At 34.4% G+C, this 23,889-nt stretch overlaps 1 protein-coding gene across 1 annotated transcript in view; it reads right to left on the reverse strand.

Annotated features, from left to right (window-relative positions):
• The window catches only part of FAT4 (FAT atypical cadherin 4), a 175,005-nt gene that overhangs the window by 72,318 nt on the left and 78,798 nt on the right, over positions 1-23,889 (reverse strand). Inside the window, exons 4-7 of the mRNA XM_021681470.1 lie at positions 10,884-11,145; positions 8,995-9,345; positions 1,964-2,886; positions 940-1,114 (exon numbers count right to left, since the gene is read on the reverse strand). Of these exons, the coding sequence (XP_021537145.1) occupies positions 940-1,114; positions 1,964-2,886; positions 8,995-9,345; positions 10,884-11,145 (1,711 nt within the window). The remainder of the gene's footprint in view (positions 1-939; positions 1,115-1,963; positions 2,887-8,994; positions 9,346-10,883; positions 11,146-23,889) is intronic.

Consider the following 23,889-nt stretch of genomic DNA (forward strand, 5'->3'; position numbering starts at 1 on the left):
AATTAAGCAATACACACTTTCTTCAAGGTCTAAAGTTTCTTTGACCAACTTTTAATCATTTCAATTTTGAATTAGAAGTTTCAGTATTTATAGAATCAATATATGCAAAACAAAATAATGGTAAATCTTTTTTTAATAAATTATATTTTGTACTACCTGCTATACAATGTTACATAATTACTACTTCCAGACACTAAAAGCTAACTAATGTATATTATTTTTCATTATTTTTATCATAGTCTGTACACTGCTAACTCAATGAGAATACTGGCTCTCACTGATACTCTTTTTTGGAGCTCTGTGGGGCTTCATCAAATACCTGTTATAGCTACTTACAAAACCTAGAATACTAATGAAGTAAAACTCTGGACCCACTCTATTATCTCCATGACCAGTTAGAACCATCTGGATTTTTTTTTTTTTAAGATTTTATTTATTTATTTGACAGAGAGAGAGAGACAGCGAGAGAGGGAACACAAGCAGGGGGAGTAGGAGAGGGAGAAGCAGGATTCCCACTGAGCAGGGAGCCCGACACAGGGCTTGGTCCCAGGACCCTAGGATCAGGACCTGAGCCGAAGGCAGACGCTTAATGACTGAGCCACCCAGGCGCCCCCATCTGGATGTTTTCAAAGCTTAAAATACTTGAAATGCCTCATGGCTCAAGTGGTAGAGTATCAGGTCATCCTCAAAGGTACTCAGATGGCTTGCTGGGCAAGGATGCATTTTGTCTTACAAGAATAGAGCTCTGCACTCAAGCCCTTACCACTTACATATTTATACACAAACTTCACAAAGCAATATGTGTGCTCTAAATCATATAGATATAATCAGAGTTCCAAGGATTAGCACATTTCAACAAATATTTAATTTCATGGAAGACAAATATACTTTCATTTATTTATATTGTGAAGAGATTCTTCACAACCAGACAAGATTTACCTGAATCCGTAGCTGTGATCATCAAGACAAAGTGCTCCTTTGTTTCGCGGTCCAAACTCTGTATTACTCGAAGTTCTCCACTAGCTGAGAGAGTAAAAGCATTGTCTTCATTACCACCAAGTAGAACATATGAGAGTTTGCTATTAGAACCTTGATCATCATCTCTTGCCACCACCTATAGGAGAGAACAAGGCATGCCAGGAATGTGAGTAAAACTAACACATGGTCTATCACAAAGTAAAATGTACCATTAAAAATAATGTCCTATGTACCAATATTAAAAGTTTCCAAAGGCACAATTTTAAGTTTCAAGTGAGAAATAAAAATGGTACAGAGTAAATATGTATTATTTGTGTAAAAATGTGAATAAAATCAAAGCATAGTATTTTTGGAAGGTTTCACAAAAATTTTTGACAGCAGTTTCATCTAGGTAGTTGGATTTGTAAAAAGGGAAGTGAGAACAATGTAATGTTTTCATGACAATGAAAACAACGTTTTCAAACTTTTATATCATTTTATTTTCTTACTATGTTTAGATATTACTGTTATACTGAAACAAAATGCAAAATACACAAATATGTAAATGTGTGCAACATGATTACACACAGAAGAATATAACTGAAATACAACATTTTAATCTACGAGGAAATCAATAGGTTCTTAGGCATAATTTTCATTAACCTTTCCTTTTCAAGATTTGTTTATCTGCAGTTAAGCATTTATGAAGAGAATGAAGAAGAGGTGGGTGTAGGAGAGGGTGGACTTTTTTTTTTTTAAGATTTTATTTATTCATTTGAGAGAGAGAGAGCACAAGCAGGGGGAGAAGCAGAGGGAGAGGGAGAAGCAGGCTCCCTGCTGAGCTAGGAGCCCGATGCGGGGCTTGATCCCAGGACCCCGAGACCATGACCCGAGCCGAAGGCAGATGCTTAACTGACTGAGCCACCCAGGGACCCCAGAGAGGGTGGACTTTTAAATTAGATGTCTTAGAGTGAACACAATATTTGCTTAATTTAAATATACTAACCTGAAGAATTGTTCTGGGCAGTGTCCCTAAATTCTCGGGGACATTTACAGAATATGGAGACAGCTCAAACATGGGAACAAAATCATTAATATCCAGTAGAACAATGCTGACAGTGGTGGTGTCAATTCTGGGGGTACTGCCACGATCTGCTGCCTGAACAGTTAAAGAGTAAGTGTGAGTTTTTTCTCTATCCAATGGCTTAGCCACAGTGATGGCCCCTGTGACAGAGTCGATGCGAAATTCCTGATTGGCATTACCATCAACAATGCCATAGCGAACCTGTCCATTTGTACCTTCATCTCCATCTGCTGCATATACTTGTATTATATCTGTTCCAGTAAGTGTGTTCTCATTAATCTCCACTTTATACAAGGCCTGCACAAAAACAGGGTTGTTATCATTGATGTCAAGTACCATAACTACAACCTCGGTAGACGAAGAGAGAGCTGGTTGACCTTTGTCTGTAGCCACCACTGTCAGAGTGTAATTAGAAATCTCTTCTCTATCCAGTTCTCCAGTGAGCCTCACTTCACCGTCAATGGTTCCAATACTGAACTTGTTTCCCAAAGGGTTTAGCAGGGTGTATTCAATATAGCTGTTTGGGCCGCTGTCTGGGTCCGTTGCTTGAGCTTTGAAAACAATAGTATCAATGGGTGTGTTTTCTGGAATGTATGTCAATTTAGGGGAAAGAAATGTTGGTGGGTTATCATTTACATCCAACAAAATAATGGAGACGTGGGCAGTGCTTGTGAATCTGGAGGCTGGAAGCTGTGGCAGGTCATGCACCTGAACAACCAGGTTGTAGAAGGACTGAATTTCCCGGTCCAAACTTTTAAGGACTTTCAGTACACCATTCTTGTCAACTGTAAACTGACCGAGGCTATCACCTGAAGCAATGCTATAGGCCAATTGGGAGTTGATGCCTGAAATGGAAGGGAAAAAAATTAAATTTTCCCAAATGCATGCTGATTACAGACTAAGTTGCACCAAAAATTCTGACATAAAACTTGCATATTTGATATATGACGCCCCAAACACACCTTATGGATGATTTAGCTGCAGTTAATTTTTTTGTAAGTCATACACACACATAATTCATTGCCTGTTAACTTTTCATGTGAAAAGATGTTTAAAATCGGCAAATGAATGATCTATATACTGCTTGCTATTTACTACGATGTTGAAATGTTAAATTACAAAAATAAAGAGGAGAAAAATATTCCAGGGAGTGAATATATTTTTATACATTTCCTTATTTCTGTAACATAGCTCCTGAGGGTTCAACATTAACAGTGCCACACTCTATACTGTTAGCCAAACATTTAGAACTTCAGTAATTTATCGAGGCTGACACCAATTTTCAGGGAAGGGTAATAAAATTTTCTGATGTACGGCATTAGTCATGGATGTTTTAAGTCTACTTTTACATTTCTTGTCAGAACCAATAAATACTTTTTAATTCTTATTAAGCATCTGGCTAATGGCCTTTGTGAAAATAATTCTCTCTCAAATTTTATTATGTACATTTAATGTCTTTTAAAAGTATTCTTTGAAGGAAATGTTAGCAGTAAAATGATACATAAGAGCCTGCAAATATAAACGCTCACACTTTTATTGGGCTATATTTAGATGCTATTTTATCTATTTTTCCTAGGAACATGTGTCACTTTTTAATTGTAAAAAAATATATACATAATTTCTCATTTCAAAAAATGATTGCACAGAATATTCTAAAACAAATGAGTGGAGAGTGGATTGGCCAATCATTTTTAGTAAATAATTTAAAAGTCAATAACAGATAAGCAGTGAAAACAGAAATAAAACTGATTTCTTGCCCCAGAAGTGTTTTCTTCATTTGTGCATAATGCCATGTACGTTTTTATATCTTATCCTAAAGATGTTGGGATACTGTAAGATATTATAAGTGTTGCTAAGAAATATATTGTGCCTCTAGATAATTCATTCTTAATAAAGATTTTATACTCTGAGGTTTTACACTAGGGAAAATCTGTTGAGTTACATTAATTGCTTACAAATAGCTCCTCTACTTCTGAAGTTAATTTAAACTATTCAGGCATCAGGGACACCTGGCTGGCTCAGTCAGTAGAGCATGTGACTCTTGATCTCGGGGTTGTGAGTTCGAGCCCAGTGCTGGGTGTAAAGGTTACTTAAAAGTAAAATCTTTAAAAAAAAAATTTTTTTTAAGTAAACTATTTAGGTGTCAGAAATGATGTCCACTCTGTTCCAAGAGTCTTCTAGAACAATTTAATCACTCTTTTTCTCTTTTTTTCTTGCAAAATACTTTCTCGGGATTCTATGACTACTTGAGTTAGCTTTTATCTTTTCTTGAAACTTGTCAGGTTCCTTACAAAGGCAAGTTTGAGTAGAGTAATGGGATTTTCTTTTCTACTAGGTAAGCTTGTCTGCTCTTTAAAAAAAAATGCTAGAATTACTCTTTTCCTGTGATTTTATGGTCTCTAATATCCTTTATCTGTATGTTGATACAGAGAAGAAATATGTATGAAAATAACTTTTAGATGCTGGTTTATTCGTAAAAATTTCTAAGATAAACAAGGATTCAGTAGATCTTTGAAAAGTTTGGATTTTCCCCTTCATTATGAGTTGTGGCTTTTAATCTTTATAGTTTGTTTAAAACTATTCACAAGTGAACAAAGCAGTGTAAAGTTCAGAATAATTAGGACTCTGAAGATCAGGAAAAATATGAATAAATAAAGCTAATGGAGGCCACAGGTCAATTTACCAGCAGGAGATAAAGAGAATTTTAAGATCTGGATTGAACAAGGTCAACAGCCTTCTTCAACCCTTGACTTAAAATTACACAGGAATGAGGGAAGAAAAAGTTACATCAACTGGTGCAAAGAAAAGTTCCATCAATTGGTGCAATTAATGGAAATTTTATATAGGTGACATATAGGGATATATATATATATAAATACATATTCCTAGAAAGAAATTTAATTTGAATTTATATTTTTTATATATTTTTAAGTCAAATTACTAAGGAAATTTTCTGCATTTTTTATGGTTAAATCCATCAGTAAATTTTGAATTCCTATTCTTTGAGGCACAAATTCAGATCCAATTATTACTGAGAAAAAGTTATGAAAACATCTGGATAAAATAATACCAGCAAGCAGAGATATAAAATTTAGTTCTGTGAAAGCATATAAAATCTTTCATGCCCAAGATCAAAAGAAATTAGAAAAACTGACAAAAGTACACATGGTTACGAAGTGATAGCCTAGCATTTCTACATAAATCAATTGGAATGCAAGCAATTAAAGCAAGGATCTGAACACCCTCAGTCCACAGTGTTTGCTATTTCCTGAGTAAACAACTAAATTTCAGAGGCAAAAAGAGAACATGATACCAAGACTTTATAGCCTCCTTGTAAACAACAGAGCAGCCTCTTTTTTAAGGGAAAAGGTTTGGTGGGGTAGGTGGGTGGGATAAGTAATAAATATTAAACTTTAACAAGAATTATGAAAAAAGAAAAATTTGATTTTATATTCAAATTCAAAATGACAGATACAGATATTAAATACCATTCCAATGAACTCACAATAACAATCATCTTTGAGAATATAAACATAAAAATATAACAACTCCTGTACAAAATACTGCCACACCATCGAAGAAACAGCTCTCATCTCAGGAACTTCATGAATCCTTACTGTTACAATTACAGGCCACAAAAGCCGCTTATATTTACTTTACTGTAAAGAAAAGAGCTTTTCATTTCTGACAAATCTAAATGACTTTGGGCATGTGCTCTACAGCTAGAAAAGAGATGTGGATAGATAGAAACATTTGTAGTATCCAAAAAAATAGAGAGGCCAGACCATTTGTCTTTCTCTGTTCTTTGCATCAAATATTCAAATCATGAAACAGTACATACATTATTTTAAAATCTGTAATCTACCCATAAGTATCAGAATTTGACTTTAGTGGTGTTTTATAGCTCACCAGGTCTTTAAACTTAAAACTGTTCATACTTCTAACCATTTGTGTTCAATGTTCTGAAAGTGGTTTAGTCACATGATTCCTTCTGAAAGTTTTATTGTGTGTGTGTGGTTGTGTTGGTTTTGTTTTTTTGTTTTTTTTTTTCAGTCTCAGGAATAATTTAGTTCCAGGAAATATAGCACATAACTATAGGTATATAGTTTTGTTATGAAATGTGTGTATTTATTTACAGTTCGAAAACGTTGTCTAATTATGCTACGATAAGCTAGCATTTGTCTACGTATCACACAGCTGTAACCCATGGAACTGCTTCAGACAGCATTCATCTTTATGAAGCAGTTCCAACAAGGTCACCAAGTCACCGGAATATGAAACTCCTTTCATTTGAATGACCTGCAATTGTACCAAGCATGGACAGGTGAACTTATTCAGCATTACCATTGCATTATTCTCAGAACACTCTATGACTCCCAATATTTTGAAGAGCATATGCGTTTATTTCTAGGATAATAACATAATAATTATCAAAGCCAGTATATTTCCATGAAGTTAAGTTTATAAAAGTTTGCCTCAATATAATACTTTTTACACTGTATATAGGGAAGCCTTGAGATTAATACATACACTATTTATCTTATGAAAATAGTTAAGATATTTGACCTATTCTTATTAAAAGATTCTGTAATCTCAAATTTGATGTTGAACTCTGAATCTGGTTATAGGGAACAGAAAATAGTAACTTTATTTTTATATAAAATTTCTTCAGATGATAATATTTCCTCATCAGGAAACTTTTGATCAGAGATTAGATGAATTTGTTTTTTTTGGGGGGGGGGTTGGTTTTTTTTTAAGATTTTATTTATTTATTTGACAGAGAGAGAGAGTGAGTACAAGCAGGGGGAGCAGCAGAGGAAGAGGTAGAAGCAGGCTACCGACTGAGCAGGGAGCCCGAAGCGGGGCTTGATCCCAGGACCCTTCGGACCTGAGCCGAAGGCAGATGCTTAACCGACTGAGCCACCCAGGTGCCCCAAGATGAATTTGTTATTTTAAAAAAAATGTCTAAATAATACTGTTTGTGAAATACTTTGAGAACTATTCAGTGTGACCAAGTTGGCAATTTTAAATAAGCGAGGTTACCCTTGTACAGTCTTATCACAATCCTTGAAATTCAGAAAGAATAGGAACCATGTCCTATATTTTAGGTCAAGGTACAGGAAATTACACTGATAAAAGTATTCAAAACTAAAACAATGGAAAAATGTAGCTTGACACTTTTTACCCAACACAAACACAATTAAAGGGAAAAAGAATGCATGAAAAGTAAGTAGAAGTCAATGGTTAATGTATGTCTGTGCATATGTGTGTGTGGAATATTCCAGCAGATTTTCACAAAGAAAGTTTCTTATTTGCTATTTTTCAGTTCCCGATAATTGAAGGTATGAGGATAAATATAATTTAGTCCAGAGACGCACACAATCCTATGAAACAATGGTCTCTCTATAATGCATAATAATGAATCACAAAGAAACATGGCAGAAAATTCTTCACTACAGAAAAGTCAGGACCAGTCACAAGGACAAATAAGATATTCATATCCAGGGAGCAGATAAACTAAGGTTATAATAGAGAAATCAACTCCCAAAATAGAGATTAAGCTCAATTGTCTACAAAGTCTAATTGAGCTGAGCTGGGCTGATGTACGTGAAACAGGGTGAGCAATGTTCTTAGGCCTAGACTGGTTACTTACTAAATATGCCACAAATTTCTGTTATTCTTATTAATATTACTAGCAACAGTAGTAGTACTAGTATTACAGATTCTTCTATTTTTATATATATTCCTGTGACCAGTATTAACTACTTAAACATAAAAGGGGAAAACTTCACAATGCCCTTCATGAATTCTGAAGAAAGTATTTCCAATTTTATGAATTGAAACATATATAAAATACTGTGCTTTTTGCCCCTCATATCTTCCTCAGGGACACTTGTAGATAATCCTGAAAGGATCGTCTATGTAAGTATAGAGGAGAATGTTGAGATAGGATGGTATTCTGAAATTACTTTAGTCATTCATCCAAGTCAGTAAGAATCAGGAAATTCTAAATTAAGATTGATAGGCCCATGTCACTAAGCATATCTTCAAGCTAGAAACCTATTTCCTCTTTAAAGTTCTGCCCCTTGTTTTCTCAAGCGATAGGACATTGAACTCATCCAATAAAAGGGGAAACAAGGTATTAACTTTCCAGACAGTTCAGTTAAAGACTGATAATCTGCACAATGTTATCTCTAGTCCTGTATTATCCGAAATGTATATTGACAAACACATCTTAGAAGAAAGACCAGGAGAGTTATATTTTATTTTATTTTTTGAGAGTTATATTTTAAAAGAAAGTTTGTCAAATGCTTTTGCAATAAATAAAATCAAACACATGTGAAGTCTAGATTTAAAGCAAAATCTCAACTTGATTATATAGCATAAATTAAAGAGATCTGAGACTGTCCTTTGAATCAAGCATGAAAGCTTCCTAGAATATTATTAGAACTTTTCAGTCAGAAATTTAAAACTAATTATGCATTAAGTATTTTTTAAAATGCTGGTTTTCCTTTTGCTTCCAAATTTTATCCTTTTTATGTTAAAATAATATATGCAAACAAATATTTTTATTAATCTGACAAAAAACTAGTAAAAAGCTGTTTTATGACTTCTACATTATTAAGCTGAGATACTGTAAAAAGGGAAGAAAAAGGTTATAGAATGATAACAGTGCATGCTGTGTAACTGTTATAAATAAGAATTTAACTGATAAAGCACTTAATTTTTTTTCCATTTGATAGTAGTCATTTATTAACTGACCAGATTACAAAAATAATCATGGTAGATACCTAAGTTCATCCTTCTAATAAGCTTAAAGCACTTAATTTTAATCCTCTATAGTTAAATCATAAACTGTCCCTCTTTGTGACAACTGAACACAGTAAATAAAAATAATATAAATCTGTGGACATTTTTAATAAATTTTTAAGTGTATAAAATAAAGTACATACCATCATCTTCATCGGTAACATTAAACACAAGAACAGTAGATCCTAGAGGTAGATTCTCCATTAAAGATGTGCTATATAAATTTAAGCTGAAAATAGGTGGGTTATCATTTACATCTAGTACATTAAAATAAACTCTAATGGTAGTAAATTGTCCCCCACCATCTTCAGCTCGAACAGTAAGGATATAATATTGCTGTGCTTCATAATCTAATACTCGAGTCAAATTAAAGACTCCAGTAACTGGATTCAGGAAAAATATGCCATCTTCATCATCTTCATTCACAATATATGTAATTTCTCCATTCACACCAGAGTCATCATCTGTAGCTAAAATAGCCGCTACCAAAGAACCTATCAAAAAAAAAAAATTAATAGTCTAAAATTAATGGGATAAGGGTATTACTAAGAGAATATATACAGACACCAACAAATTTTATTTGTACAGTAAAATATTTTAACTAGAGAATCACTATGAAAATATAGTGAATACAACAGTCTGCAGATTTCTATATTAACACTGATACCAACCTTCCCAAATACTAACAAAACATATAGCATATTAAATACTCAGTAAATTTTATGTTACAGTGTAAATGTTCTGGAGAAATAATACTTCTGACACTATTTCTCTGCCTGGCACTACCAATTCGTGAACATACTGGTGATTGCAGTGAACATATATTGGGGCCCATTGCTAGTATCAGGAAGTAGGGGTCCCCAGAAATAATGCAGACTTAAGCTCAGTGGATATCACTCAATAGCTTGTGTGGTCATTGCTATAATTAAGGCAGAAATAAATGTGATGATAATTTCATGAAGGACTTGCACAACTCATGTTGGGGAGTGAAGGGAAAACTGCAGTAAGAAGTAGTCTATAAATATTTAATTTCTTTGTCAAATGAGTTTCCACAACATATGCCTTATTACGCAAAATCATTCCAAATGTAATTCGGAATAAAATTTCAATTTTAGATAAGAATTTCCAATAATGGAAATGAAGCAAACACACACCAGAAATATGGATCTTTAGTACTCAAACTCAACAATCACAACATAATATGTTCAAAGAGGCAAGCTGACAATTCAGGACAAGATTCTACTAACACATACTGGGTACATGCTAATTCCTAAGCCCCATGTTAGCTACGGTATATATGATGTATTCTCTGAATTAACCTTTACCTTAATTCTAACAGGAATTATTGTTTCCATTTTACAGAAGGTAAAATTGAAGCTAAGAGTAATGAATGAACTTGCCCTGGGCCACACAGGCTCTAAGTGTTAGAGCTAGTATTCACAGATTTTCATGTGCTTTGCTTTCTGCTTTGTCTACATAACACTATAATCATATTAGAATTTTTAAAATATCCATTTATTTTAATTTTTATAACCAATTAAAATATGTTAAAAATAAAGATGTAGTCCTGTCTTGCAAATGCCTTTCTGAAGTATATTGACCCAGAATGGATGCAGAGGTAGCAAACTACATATTATATGACCATTTTTTAGAAGTCAGCATTTAGAAATGATATTAACACATAAAATGTTTAAATGGGCTGTAAGATATCACAGAGCATAAAGTGGGAAAACAGTATCAAAATTGTTGTTGCCAGAAAAATTAACAACTCATCACAAATACTTTCAGAAACAGTATTTGTAATTGGTAATCAGATGAATTGCTAACCTCATTTGCTCTCAAAAGTCTAGCAATTTTGGGGGGAACTGTACTGAAGGTGGTTAATTAACAGACTAAAGTACCTAGCACATATATTTTTATACCTAGCAGCATATGGTAAAAACTAGTCACTAATTAAGAGCAGGCAAAACATGGTCCATAATTGTAGTCAAAAGCGATCTTTGCAAAACATACTTAAGGGTGTGCCACCTACCTGGGGTTGTGTCTTCTGGGATGTCAAAAGAGTACACAGGTCTGGAGAACTTGGGCGTGTGGTCATTCACATCACTGACAGTGATATTAATTCTCATATCTGAGGATTGAAGACCATCATCTGCCCGAACCAGCAAAGAATATTTGGAACGGCGTTCCCTGTCCAACCGCTTGGTTGCTATCAGATCTCCAGATTCAGGGTCAATGCGGAAACTGTCATCAGCTCCACTAATGATAGTGTATGTGACCAGAGCATTTGCACCCTGAGGAAAAGACCCGCATCTCAGTTGTTAGAAGTACAACAGTAAAGGGCACCATTTCTTATGTTGAGTATGTATTCGACAAAGTGAGGCTTTTGGCTTTATTTGATAAGATACTAAAAGATTTCAAAAGATAACAAACCAAAGTAGTATATTACATCATCTTTCACCATTCATCCATTAAATAACACAGAAAATCTCAGCCATCAGTATTAGCTATATATATTTTTTAACTCATAAAATGTACACATAGAAAGGAGTCAAGTTGTCGCTACAGAAAATACAAATGACACTACTACTATTAACCGCATAACCAGAGGATTTGCTGAAGGATGGCTCTGTGCCAGGCACTGTGACAGCACTATGTATGCATCCTCTCACTTCAGTTCACAACTTCATGAGGTGCCATTTCACAAATGAAGACACTGGGTTCCGAGATGCTGGTTAACTTACACATAGTCACACTGCAAGTGTTAGTGTGGATTTCAAACCCAAGTCTGCCTGACTCTGAGCTCATGGTCCTTCTGATTCAGCATGAGAAGGTAATTAAATGAGACAAGTGCTAAGTGGAGGAGGCTTGCCATAGACACTGTAAGAACCAAGAAGAGAGATGGATTATTTTGAGTTGATTTCTTTAGGGAAGATAATAAACGAGAGTATATATGGAGCTGAATTGGGGCTTGTAGAATTTTTTTTTTTTTTAAGCAAGGACTAAGGAAACATTTCAGTTTAAGCAAAAATGCAGAGGGAAGGAGAATGGCATGTCTGGATTACTCATTGTTAAACAGTTTGTTAGAGTGGAGAGTTTAAATGAAGAATAGAAGAAGAAGGTCAAACTAACATGTTAGGTTATGGGTATATTTTTGAGAATCTCAACTGCAACACAAACTGCCTTGAATTTTATGGCCAAGAAAATACTAATCTTGTTTTAATTGGAAGCAATCTCTCAAGGTTCTTGATATTGTAGGAAGAACTAGAGTGGGGAGAGGCCGGAGAAGGCAAAGAGTGAGTAGAGTTTGGCCCCAAGAGGCTGGGGCTTCAGTTCCTCAAGGTGAAACTTTCTACAATCTGTGTTCTTTGTAGGTTCCAAGTCCATGTTCTGTAAAATGAAAGCAGGGGTGATTTCTTATGTACTCTTAGATCTTTGAGTGGTGGCCCTCAAAACTTTGAAGTCTAAACTAGAAAGTTGGCAGAGGACACAGAAAGGTTGAGAAAAACAGAGTATTCTTCACGTGTTTAAGTGCCCAACGCTGTTTAAGCACATCACTTCATAGGCACTAATTGAGGTTAAAGGGAAGGCTTCAAGAAAGAGTAGATCTCAGCAAAGTGAAAAAAAAAAAAAAGAAAGAGAAAAAAAGAAATTTAGAAGAATTTAAAGTAAAGGGGTGACTGGGTGGCTCAGTCATTAAGTGTCGGCCTTCGGCTCGGGTCATGGTCCCAGGGTCCTGGGATCGAGCCCCGTATTGGGCTCCCTGTTGGGCGGGAAGCCTGCTTCTCCCTCCCCCACTCACCCTGTTTGTGTTCCCTCTCTCGCTGTGTCTCTCTGTCAAATAAATAAATTAAAAATCTTAAAAAAAAAAAAAAAAAGAATTTAAAGTAAAGAACCCATCTGGATTTGATGATGGAGAATGCTAACCTCATAGTATTTTTAAAATACATTATATGTATTTTATTTTAAAATATATTATATATTAAATATATTATAAACATGACAGTCCAATGTTGAAATTACAAGCAGTTTGATTTAGATATTTCTTAATTATGTATATTATAATTAAAATATTGAGTTAAATATTATACACTGTACTGGTTGAGATCTGATGCTTTGGGGGTTGAATCTGCTCCGCCACTTGTTAATTGTGTGTCCTTGGGCCTTATACTTAGCCTCTATGAGCTGATGTTTCTTTATCAGTGCAATCAGGACAATAACATTACCTGCCACACTGGGCCATTGTGAAGACTGAATGAGTTCATACATGTAAAAAACCTAGAATGATCCTTCAGAAAGTATATGACAATGTTAGCTGTTATTTTTATTTCTGTTTTTATGTAATGGGTTAAGTGCATTTGAGGATAGATTCCTGTAAATGAATACTTTAAATAAAAATACAACTGAGTTGCTATATATCCCAGGAAAAGTATGTTTTCTGATTTCCTATTGTATGTAATTGTTGCATTTTGACACTGAGGTATAATTAGTGTTGGAATCATTGACTTCCAAAAAGTCCTTTTTGATTTAAATATACTTACATAAAATAAGCATGCTCTTTACGATTATTAACCTCTAGAAATTTACTTATCAAAATATCCAGGCTAAGAACTCTCAAGAAAGATATTGGGAAGAACATAAATTTAGGATGTGTAGGACTATAAGGCTGGTATGCCAGGAGATTATGGCACCCACAGTTTCCATTCTTTCCTTCACAGATTAGATATGTTTCATCCTTCATGGTCAAACGTATAAGGGCATGATTTCTAACAGTCAAAGGCAAAAATACTCTTTCAAAATACATGTTTAGTGGCATTTGCTACATTTTTGTACTGCATTCTCCAAGCCAATCTCACAATTTAGTAAAGTCAATGCCTCAAAGCACCTTTTAATTTAGTAATGGAATAGCTGAGCTTAACACAATACCACATGTATCTTGTATATTCAGGTGTACATGGGGTAGCTAATATATTTATTGTAATGGAATGGTTTAACAAAAACATTCAATAAGAATTTTAGACTTTTAATCTGACTACATTCTGTACTATTTATTCTGTTTCACTAAGTTCCATTAGTCTAGTAAAGCAGTCCAGGTATAAAAACAGCTACATTCAATTTTGACCTATTAAAAATGGCAATTATTTGGAAATTAGGGGAAGGCAAAGAAACAAAAACATATTGAAAGCTATTACACAAGTGGTTTGAAATTTAGAGATGTCCTGTCCACAAAATAACTGTCATAATTAATGCTCCTAAGTTATGATAATTCTTCTGAACAGAAGCAAAAGCATCAAATTATGTTGATAAAACAGTTTTTTATATTCAAAATCAGCTGATGCAGTGAATTAATAGTTTTGGTGAATGTCTGAAAATGTCTGGCCAAGAGTAATGATTTAATTAGGTCTTTTGAAAAGTCTATTTATTTAATATCCAAAATATGCAGTATCAGCAATACCACGAGAAACAAATATCGTATTTCAGCAGCAGTGTGGTGGAAATAATGCTGGTTAAAAATATTCTACTCTCCTGAGGAACCACAGAGACAAAAGCACATGGAAGGAATTCTAAAAGTAAATAGCTATAAATTGCAAATGCATTTTATAACCTTAAGTAGTATTTTCAAAAACAAGTATGGTACCATGAAACAAAGCTTGAGTATCCTGGCCCATTACAAGCATAATAATTCTGTTTATAAAAGGAAACAAGAGACTGACAAAGTCATGTGCTTCTGAAAGATGTGTATCTTGATCCAACATATGTTTCAAATGATATTTAAATTAAGTTCAACATGTACATGTTTCTTCCTAAAACCAATTCCTTTACCCAGGCATTATTTTCCAGTGCCTTACTAGAATTTCTCTAACATACTAATATTTTTATGTTTGATTTAGCAATTAAAGAAAAATGAATAATAATAAAGAATGTATTGATGTATAGTTTGCTAATGACCTACATATTTATTAGTATTTTAAATAATTCTATTAATCTTTTAAAACCAGTTCACTGGATAGTTGTGGGAAAATTTAACGCTAACTACAAAGTAAAAGAAAACCCTTTCATTCAATACTGAGTCTTATTCAAACTAGATGAAGAAAGAAAACAGCCATGACTTAGTAAGAGAGAAAACATTTCAAATGTGTGTGTGTGTGTATATATATATATATATATTTCAAATTCAAATAAGAGGGGCACCTGGGTGGCTCAGTCCGTTAAGCATCCGCCTCTTGATTTTGACTCAGGTCATGATCTCAGGGTCGTGAGATCAAGCCCTACATTGGTTCTGGGCTGGACATGGAGTCTGCTTGAGATTCTCTCCCCCTCCTCTTGCCCCTCCCCCAGTTCTCTCTCTTAAAAAAAAAATCAACTAAGAGGTAAAAAGTTGAGGATAGAGTAGAAAATAGGATGAAGGTTTATCTAAAAGCATTAATATTAATTCATTGCAAGCTACTCAAAAAAGGAAACAGCTAATGATTCTGAAGGCCATAGAAAGCTGAGGTATCCATTCTATTGGGCATAAGGCCAGAGAAATGTTGATTCCTCACATCATGAGTTGAAATAGTGATCATTTAAAAGCTACTAAAATTTTTAAGAGAAAATGTATTCAAGAAGGACAGCAACCTCATGAGCTTAATCTTTAAAAAATCATAGTTCAAAAGCAGTTTTACAAAAAAGTCCTCCTTTCTTTTAAAATTGTAGGTAAACCTACTTCCTCCCTCCCATCCTCTCCTGCCTTTCCCTTCCCCCACCAACAGAACTGATCACAAAGTACTTGGTGATTTTTATGCCTTCAGGCAGTCACACTTTGCACAAATTGTCAGCATCCCTACCTCCCCCTGAATTTCAAACAACCCTTCCTCCATTTCTCTGGTCTATTTCTTCTGCACGACATTACACTTTCCTGCCCTTTAACTCCACACCTTGTCTCACCCCAGATGCACTTCTTGCATATCCTAGATATAATCATCTTACATTTCAGTAGGTTTTATTTTTAAAGCATTTTTTTTATTATTTATTCATTTGAGACAGAGAGATACAGAGCAAGAGAGAGAGAGAGAGCAGGAGCAGTGGGGAGAGGCCTAGGAAGGAGAAACAGACTCCCAGCTGAGCAAGGAGCCCGATGCGGGGCTTGATCCCAGGACCTGGAGATCATGACCCGAGCCGAAGGCAGACGCTTAACTATCTGAGCCACCCAGGCACCCCTCAGTAGTTTTTCATACTAGGATGTCTAAGTGATAACAACTGCATGGTTACTTACACTTCTTTTAAAAGTTAAAAAATGAAGCTCAATAGAAATAAAACAAAGTACACTAAAACAATGTTGATATAAACACCTAGACACATAAATATCTTCCCAGCTTTCCTCAGATCTCATTGTAAATATAAATATATCTCAAAAGATAAACTTGAAGGCAATGCAATTATGTGCACACATACACACAAACACACACAAAAAAGTTAGATGGAGAAACTTAAATATGCAGGCAGCACTGTATTTGTAGAAACCCTTATTTGTCATAACTTGAGAAAAATAGAGAGGGATATAAAATTATAACAGTATCAACATCATAGCATCTCTTTCAAATAATCAGTTCTTAAAAGAATAGTATATTCCATTAGGATATATATTTATTATAATTAACATGATTATTGCTTCACTCTTTGAATAAACCACTTAAAAAGGAGGTTTCTTTGTCCTAGTCCTACAGAAAGTATAGCCAATGAGAGTCACTACAGTTACATGTCTTTAATGTGAATCGTCTTGTACCAATTGCATGGGTTCCTTTTTTTTTTTTTTTAACTGTTTTCCTTTTTTTTTTTAACTCTTCACATTTTTTTTTTGTTTTTTCTTTTTTGGTTTTTATTTAAATTCCAGTTAGTTAACATACAGTGTAGTGTTAGTATCAGGTGTACAATTTAGTGATTCAACACTTCTATGCAACACCCAGTGCTCATCACAAGTGCCCTCCTTAATCTCCATCACCTATTTCACCATCCCACTCACCGCCTCCCCTCTGGTAACTATCAGCTTGTTCTCTATAGTTAAGAGTTGTTTCTTGGTTTTTCTTTCTCTTTCTTTCCCCTATGATCATTTGTTTTGGTCCTTAAATTCCACATATGCGTGAAATCATATATTATTTGTCTTTCTCTGACTGACTTATTTTGCTTAGCATAATACTCTCTAGCTCTACCCATGTCATTACAAATAGCAAGACTTCATTTTTTTTATGTCTGAGTAATATATTATTATATATATATATATTCCTATATATAGTAAACCACAACTTCTTTATCCATTCTTCAGTCAATGGAGATTTGGGCTCTTTCCATAGTTTGGCTATTGTTGATAATGCTGCTATAAATATTGGGATGCATGTCTCCCTTCAAATTAGTATTTTTTTATTCTTTTGGTAAATACCTAGCAGTGCAATTGCTGGATCATAGGTTTACTACTTTTCTAAATGAGAGTTAATCAAAGTTTGTGAATTGAGCTATCCAAATATATATTATCAGTGATGAGCTTTAAGAAAATGAAGTATTTCCTAAATAATAGCTGATGACATCTCTTATCAATAATAATATAAGTAGTCACATTACTTTTAATAGTAGCTAGAATTTGGAAAAAAATTTTTCTCAATTGTTAAAAAAGAGATAGTAGGCCCAAAATGGAGTCCCTTGTGCTAAGCCCCATGTCAACAAACCAAGACTTAATACTGAATTTAATTGCAGTTTGAACTCTAGGAATGTAACTTTTAACCAGTCAGCATGGAATTATTTTGTCAGTACTAGTTAGGTAATCTACTCAATAGACCCTTTCTGTTCTCCTTAGGAAGGTGACCTTGTCTAAAAAAATACATTTTGATAATAATTTCATTTTCCAACCCCTTTTAGCCTTTAAAAACCATTTCTTTTCTACAGATTGGCAGAGCTCCTTTCTATCGTTAAATGGGATGCTGCCTGATTCATGAGTTGTTGAATAAAGCCAATTTGTAAATTTACTCAGTTTAATTTGTGTTGTGTAACAGATCTGGTGGCAGTGGCAAGTCTAAAAAAGACTTTCAATAGCTTCAGGGACAAGAAACACAGGTTCAGGACCCTAGGAACTCCTTTGAGTTCACTGTCTTTCTAGCTATTTCTGAGGATGTTGGGTAAGTTACTCTTGGTTTTGAGCACTGCTCTCTTTGTGTTGAGCTCCCAACCTAATTGGCCTTCCATTCCAAGACTTAGTGAGTCAGCTTGAGCTAGGCAGATGCTTCTATCCAAAACCTTAGTCCCCAGCTCTTGATTTAGTCTGCAATCCCCCAGTAGACTGGAATCCCTTTCCCCACCTACAATCTGCAGTGTCCACTTACTGGAGTTTTCTGGTTTAGTCTTTTCCCCAGTTCCAGTCCACAGTCCCCATTTGCTGGAGTCTGTTGCTTTAATCTACACTGGAAAATGCTGGTGTTGCACACAGCCTTCTCTTGGCCAGTCTGCAATAACATCTTCTGGTTACAGCTGGCATGTTAAGAGGCACATGTTTGTCTTGTTTTATGTAGATAAAGGCTATTGCTAACAGGGGTCTCAGAGGCCAAAAAGCTGCAAAAATTGGTGGGCATTGGTCAAGCACTTAAAAGCTATTATGATGCTTACCACCTAAATCAAAGACTCTTGCAATAGAATAAGTTCGTCATGGAATGAGTGAAATTGACACTAGGTCTCCTGCCAATCTCAAGCAAATTTCCAGGCAGTGAGGTACCCTGTGAAACACTGTACAATCACCAACCCAGAAGCACATCCCTTTTAGGTATTAGCTTGGTTCTGAGAGACCCAAAGGCTTATCTGAAAAAAGTAATTATAATAAAAATGAAATGCTTAAAATCTAAAGAATTTCTGCTACCTTCTTACACACCTGGTTATTTTATGTCTAAGGAAGAGATAAATATTTATAAAAATAGCTAAATCTTCTTAAGCTTGTTTTGTGTCCTGAGAACTTGGTTTGGTATCTCTCAGGTTGGGAGCCCTGGATATGGCTGGGCAGATAAGTGAGTCACACCCAATTAGCAGCTAGATATGGCTGGACAGAAAATGTGGGTTAAACCCCAATTGTGCCTACGGTCCTACCAAACTGCTGCCAGCCCTCAAGTAATTATAACCTAGAATTACAGTGGCCATTATAAGGAACATTCCAATTAGGTAAGATCATTTAAGAAGTGCATTTAAAAGCGAGGACTCCCAAAACAAAGAAACAGAATGGAATACCTATTTTAATTGACATACAAAAACCTCTGAAAGTCTTCAGAATTCCAAAATAGCTTCATTGAAAAATTTGTTTCAAAAGGCTAATGAAAAATTCAAGGTATAAAAGGTACCTAAAAACAAACAAACAAAAAAACGTAAGGCTAATGTAAGTCTTACTGATTCCCTCTATCCTCTATTTGAGTATACATTCTAGTAACCCTCTGTCTGAATTTCCTTTATGTGGCCATAAGCAAAAAAATCTGCCAAGTTAATGACCTTACAGACACCACACATCTACTCTTGAAGGAGGGCCCATTGCTAATGGGGATCTCCCAAAGTTGATGGGACTTTCCCAAATTTGATGGGACTCTGAGGGATTTTCTGGTAAACTGTTGCTATTGTCTTAAACAGCCAAGGGAAAACTAAAGTTAAAAATAATGAAAAACCTAGCCAAATTCTGGTAAATACCAGAGCTACAGATGGGATCCTGAAAAAACTAGTGGAAGCCAGCTAAGAGTGATAATTCTTGCCAGAGTCAGCTCTCCCAGATCTCTGTCTGTAGCACCCAGTAGAAGGAGGAGAACAAAATATCTTATGCATCCTCTTTGGGGACACCTCTTCAGTCCAAGGGGTTATACAATACTGCCAGAAATATTTACTATTTGTCCCAGCTACAACTAAAAAATAGCTCTGTGGTCAGAAATTGGCCAAATTCCAGAGCCTAAAAGAATTTTTTTTAGGCTTTCTCCCCTAAGCTAAAACAAAACTATGAATCCAGAGGGAAAGAAAAACCTTCTAAAGCCCTTGTAAAAGGATTTATGGGTGAATCAACCTATGATGTCATTTAAGTTGCAACCCAATTCTTTGAGGAATTGAGAGCAACTGTCCTTATCTTACAAATCTTTGCAAAACTAAAAATCCAGCTCTAGAGGCAGTTGAAAGTTCATTTACTCTTTTTTACCAATCCCAAAACATTCCTATTTATCTTTAAAAGCTTGTAACTTGCATTCTTCACTGTGCCTTCGAGATCTAAGTGTTAATGTATGAACTTTGGAGAGGTAATTCTTATCAGAAAAAAAAAAGGAAGTAATTTAGAATTTGAGCTAATGGGAAATATTAAGTATATAGAAGTTATAATGTCTCTCTTCTTTTTAAGATTTTATTATTTATTTATTTATTTATTTATTTACTTATTTATTTATTTTAGAAAGAGAGCAAGGGCGAGCAGGTGGAGTAGAGAGGGGGGCAGGGAAGAGCAAGGAGGAAAGCATCTCAAGCTGACTCCCCACAGCACGGAGCCTGACACAGGGCTCAATCTCATGACCCTGAGATCATTACCTGAGCTGAAACCAAGAGTCAGTTGCTAAATCAAATGAGCCATCCAGGTGCCCCAATATCTCTCTTTCTGTATGTTTATGTGAGTGTGTATGTATATATATATGTGTATATATATATATATATATATATATATATATATATGGACACATATATATATATACACACACATATATATATAAATTAATTTTAATAATACCATCTGGTGGTAGTGAATTCTACCACCTCTGCCTCCAGATGGTATTACTAAAATTAATTGGTGAAAGAGCTACATTTAATTGGCTTAAATAAATATGAGCTTATATAAATTTAATATTCACAAAAATTCTCAAAAATATAATGCAAACTAACCCAAATGCTTTTTGGGTTCATGTAATCTGGGAAAATGTTCAATATTAAAATGAATTCAATTAAAACTAATTTGTTATTTTAATTAAAATATACATGTCCTTAGAGTTTTCAACATTGAATATAATGCAGTCATACAATTTTTACTTTACCTAGATTAATCAAATAAGTTTTTGTTATCTCTGTTATAAATTTGTCAGCAATAAAAATAACTTGTCATGATGAAATTTTCATAAGTAATCTAAATGTAATTGTTTAACAAGTAAATAAAATAGATATAAGTAGTATAAAAAGTTTTAGGTAAACTTTTTAGGTTTCCGAAATTTTTTGGTAACCTGAAACTTTAAAGTTTTGCTAGGTTAAGTTATGAGTCAAGTTATAGCCTTTGAATATCCAGATCATTTACAAATAAAATAAAATACTGAAACATGTTATTGAACATAAGCTTATCCACTTTTAGCTTCCTTTTACAGAGAAACTAAAGATAGTTTCATTGGCAAACATGTTTTATGCCATGTTGAGAAATTTTCTTTGAGAAAGTACATGTTTCTAGAAATTATAAAAAAGTTTTTATAAGTCTGCCAATCCACAGAATGCTAATATAAAAGACAGTTCATAATTGCTTACTTCGTAGTTTTCATTAGAAATCAAAGGCTTCTAAGAGTGAAAAATCCTAATATATGTAACTAAAACCACTAAAAATAATGAGGGAAAGGAATTTTATGTGTGATCAACTCTGGCTAAGATCAGAATGAATTTAATTAAGCAAATGAGTTCTAATATCAAAAGTAAGCTGGTATAAAATCAGAATTTGGTGTTCTGTCTGTTAAAAGGACAAAGTCTTCTTGGTCCATTGGTCTGCTCTTCTTGGAGATTATAAAAGGGTTTCCTTACCTTTCAAAGTAATATACCTAAAAAACAAGAATTCCGTGTTTCATCAAAATAATTTCCTGTGTTGTTTTTATCAAGTCTTTGATTACTTAAGCCTAGGACTCTCAATATTAAAAGAATTAAGTTTTACTGAGAACCATGAAGTCTTCTATATTTGCCTATGAAGTCTTTAATTGTCACTTTGGTTAAATAGATAACTGAATATTATTTCATAGTGACCTATGGTCTTAAAGCCTTTTGATATTTTTTGACAACCTTCCTAAAAATCAAATTCTAAACGAAGTTTTTTTGACCTTGATTTAACTTTGGGATTTTCAAGAGGGTCCCTGAAACATCTCAAAAGATTTGGTCTTGGGGCACCTGGGTGGCTCAGTCGTTAAGCGTCTGCCTTCAGCTCAGGTCGTGATCCCAGGGTCCTGGGATCGAGCCCTGCATCGGGCTCCCTGCTCCACGGGAAGCCTGCTTCTCTCTCTCCCACTCCTCCCTCCTTGTGTTCCCTCTCTCGCTGTGTCTCTCTCTGTCAAGTAAATAAAATCTTTAAAAAAAAAAAAAGATTTGGTCTCTCTCCTTATAAAAAGATATTAAGTCATTAAAAGTAATTAAGTTTATTTGATATGTTAAATTATGTGGGAAACATTGTCAAATAAGAAATAATACTAAAGCATTTTTATGTTGTATAGGTATAAGTTATAAGTGTTCCAAAAATAATGTAAAATTCTTGGAAATCTGATATGTCTTGGCATATGTTTTCAGTCATAATTCCAGTTATTATCTTAAAATGATATGTAATATTTTACACATATTTCCTTGTCAATTATAGTGAACTTGCATCAGATTTTTAATCATGGCCATTTTTAAGTCTTTTGTCATTTATAGACAATTTTTTCATTCTGATACTTTGGCAAAAGTGCTTCATCTTCAAGAAGACTCATGGAAAGTACTCCAAAATACAGGTTTCTGATAACTTTAAAACAAAAACAAAACAAAACTGAATGGGGTAAGAATTTTCGGAGCTAATGAAAAAGCTGGATTCAAGTAGAACAAGTATTAATTACATCAGACTAAAGGAACTAAGGAGGATGATTATAATTCTGCATGACTTTTGTTTAAAACATTGCTGGTTTTTAATGTTCGGTTTTATCAGATATAAGAAACATTTTTTTTTCTTTTTGTTTCTTTTTCTCTTTTTGCTATGGCTTATAGAAGATTGGTAAAGTATACTTTTGTGAACAAAGATAAAGCATTTTCTTTTTCTCCCTACCTGATCCCTCCAGAATTCAGAAACTATTTTTTCTGGCAATATAGTTGTTTCATGGCAATATAGTTATTTGCACAAATTAAATGAGAATCTATTTTCCTTTAACAGGACACAATTGGAAATATTGGTTATATTACCAGGGCTTAACTGGAATGTCATATTTGAGAGAGATGTGGGTAGATTCACATATGATCAAACAGTTTTAAGGAACTGAGGTTGACTTTATGGAGCCCAAAAAAAAAAAAAAAAAACCCTTTGGAAAAACTGGCCTGGGACCTTGCTTCTAAGGATACAGCAAAGTTCTTAAAAACCTTTTATGGTCAGTCACTACTTCTGTTGCACTTATGTAAATAATCATAAATAATGCACTTTTATAAATAATGCAAACAAATTCATTTTACTACAATTATCTTTTTAAAATGGTACTGTAGAAAGTAAATTCTAACTGTAGAAAGAAAAATTATGTTTGCACCTTTCTAGATATTAGATTCTAAACTTGTTGTCTTTGAGGTTTTGTTACATACCTATAAATTGGACTAGATCCTGAATTCTAGCTTTCTCAAATATCTGGCTACATCTCACCAAAGTACCATTTCCAACTTTCTCTCACCCTTCTGATTTGGAATTGCTAAGAACAAAGACTTCCCTTCAATCTCCTTGGAAAGGACTGTACCAGGTCCTGCTCACTACTCAGATGGCAGCCAAACTCCAGGGACTTGTGGGTAAACATCTCACAGTTAAAGAAAACTCCACTTGACATCTGGTCTTGTACAAATGCTGGAAACCTCCAAGTCAAATTGACTAGAAAGAGAAGTAGCTGACATCAAGGTAGATAGCTTCTTCCCAAGATGCCAGATCAAGACTTCACACTCTAACTAAACATAAAACCCTCTCTTATCTTTATTTCCTTTACTCTGGCATTGGCCTGGAAAGATAATGCCATCACCAGTATCTCCCACACCATTGCTAAGGGAGGGAGGCTTTGCCT

The sequence above is a fragment of the Neomonachus schauinslandi genome, chromosome 2, assembly GCF_002201575.2.
Source record: "Neomonachus schauinslandi chromosome 2, ASM220157v2, whole genome shotgun sequence".
NCBI classification, from domain to species: domain Eukaryota; kingdom Metazoa; phylum Chordata; class Mammalia; order Carnivora; family Phocidae; genus Neomonachus; species Neomonachus schauinslandi.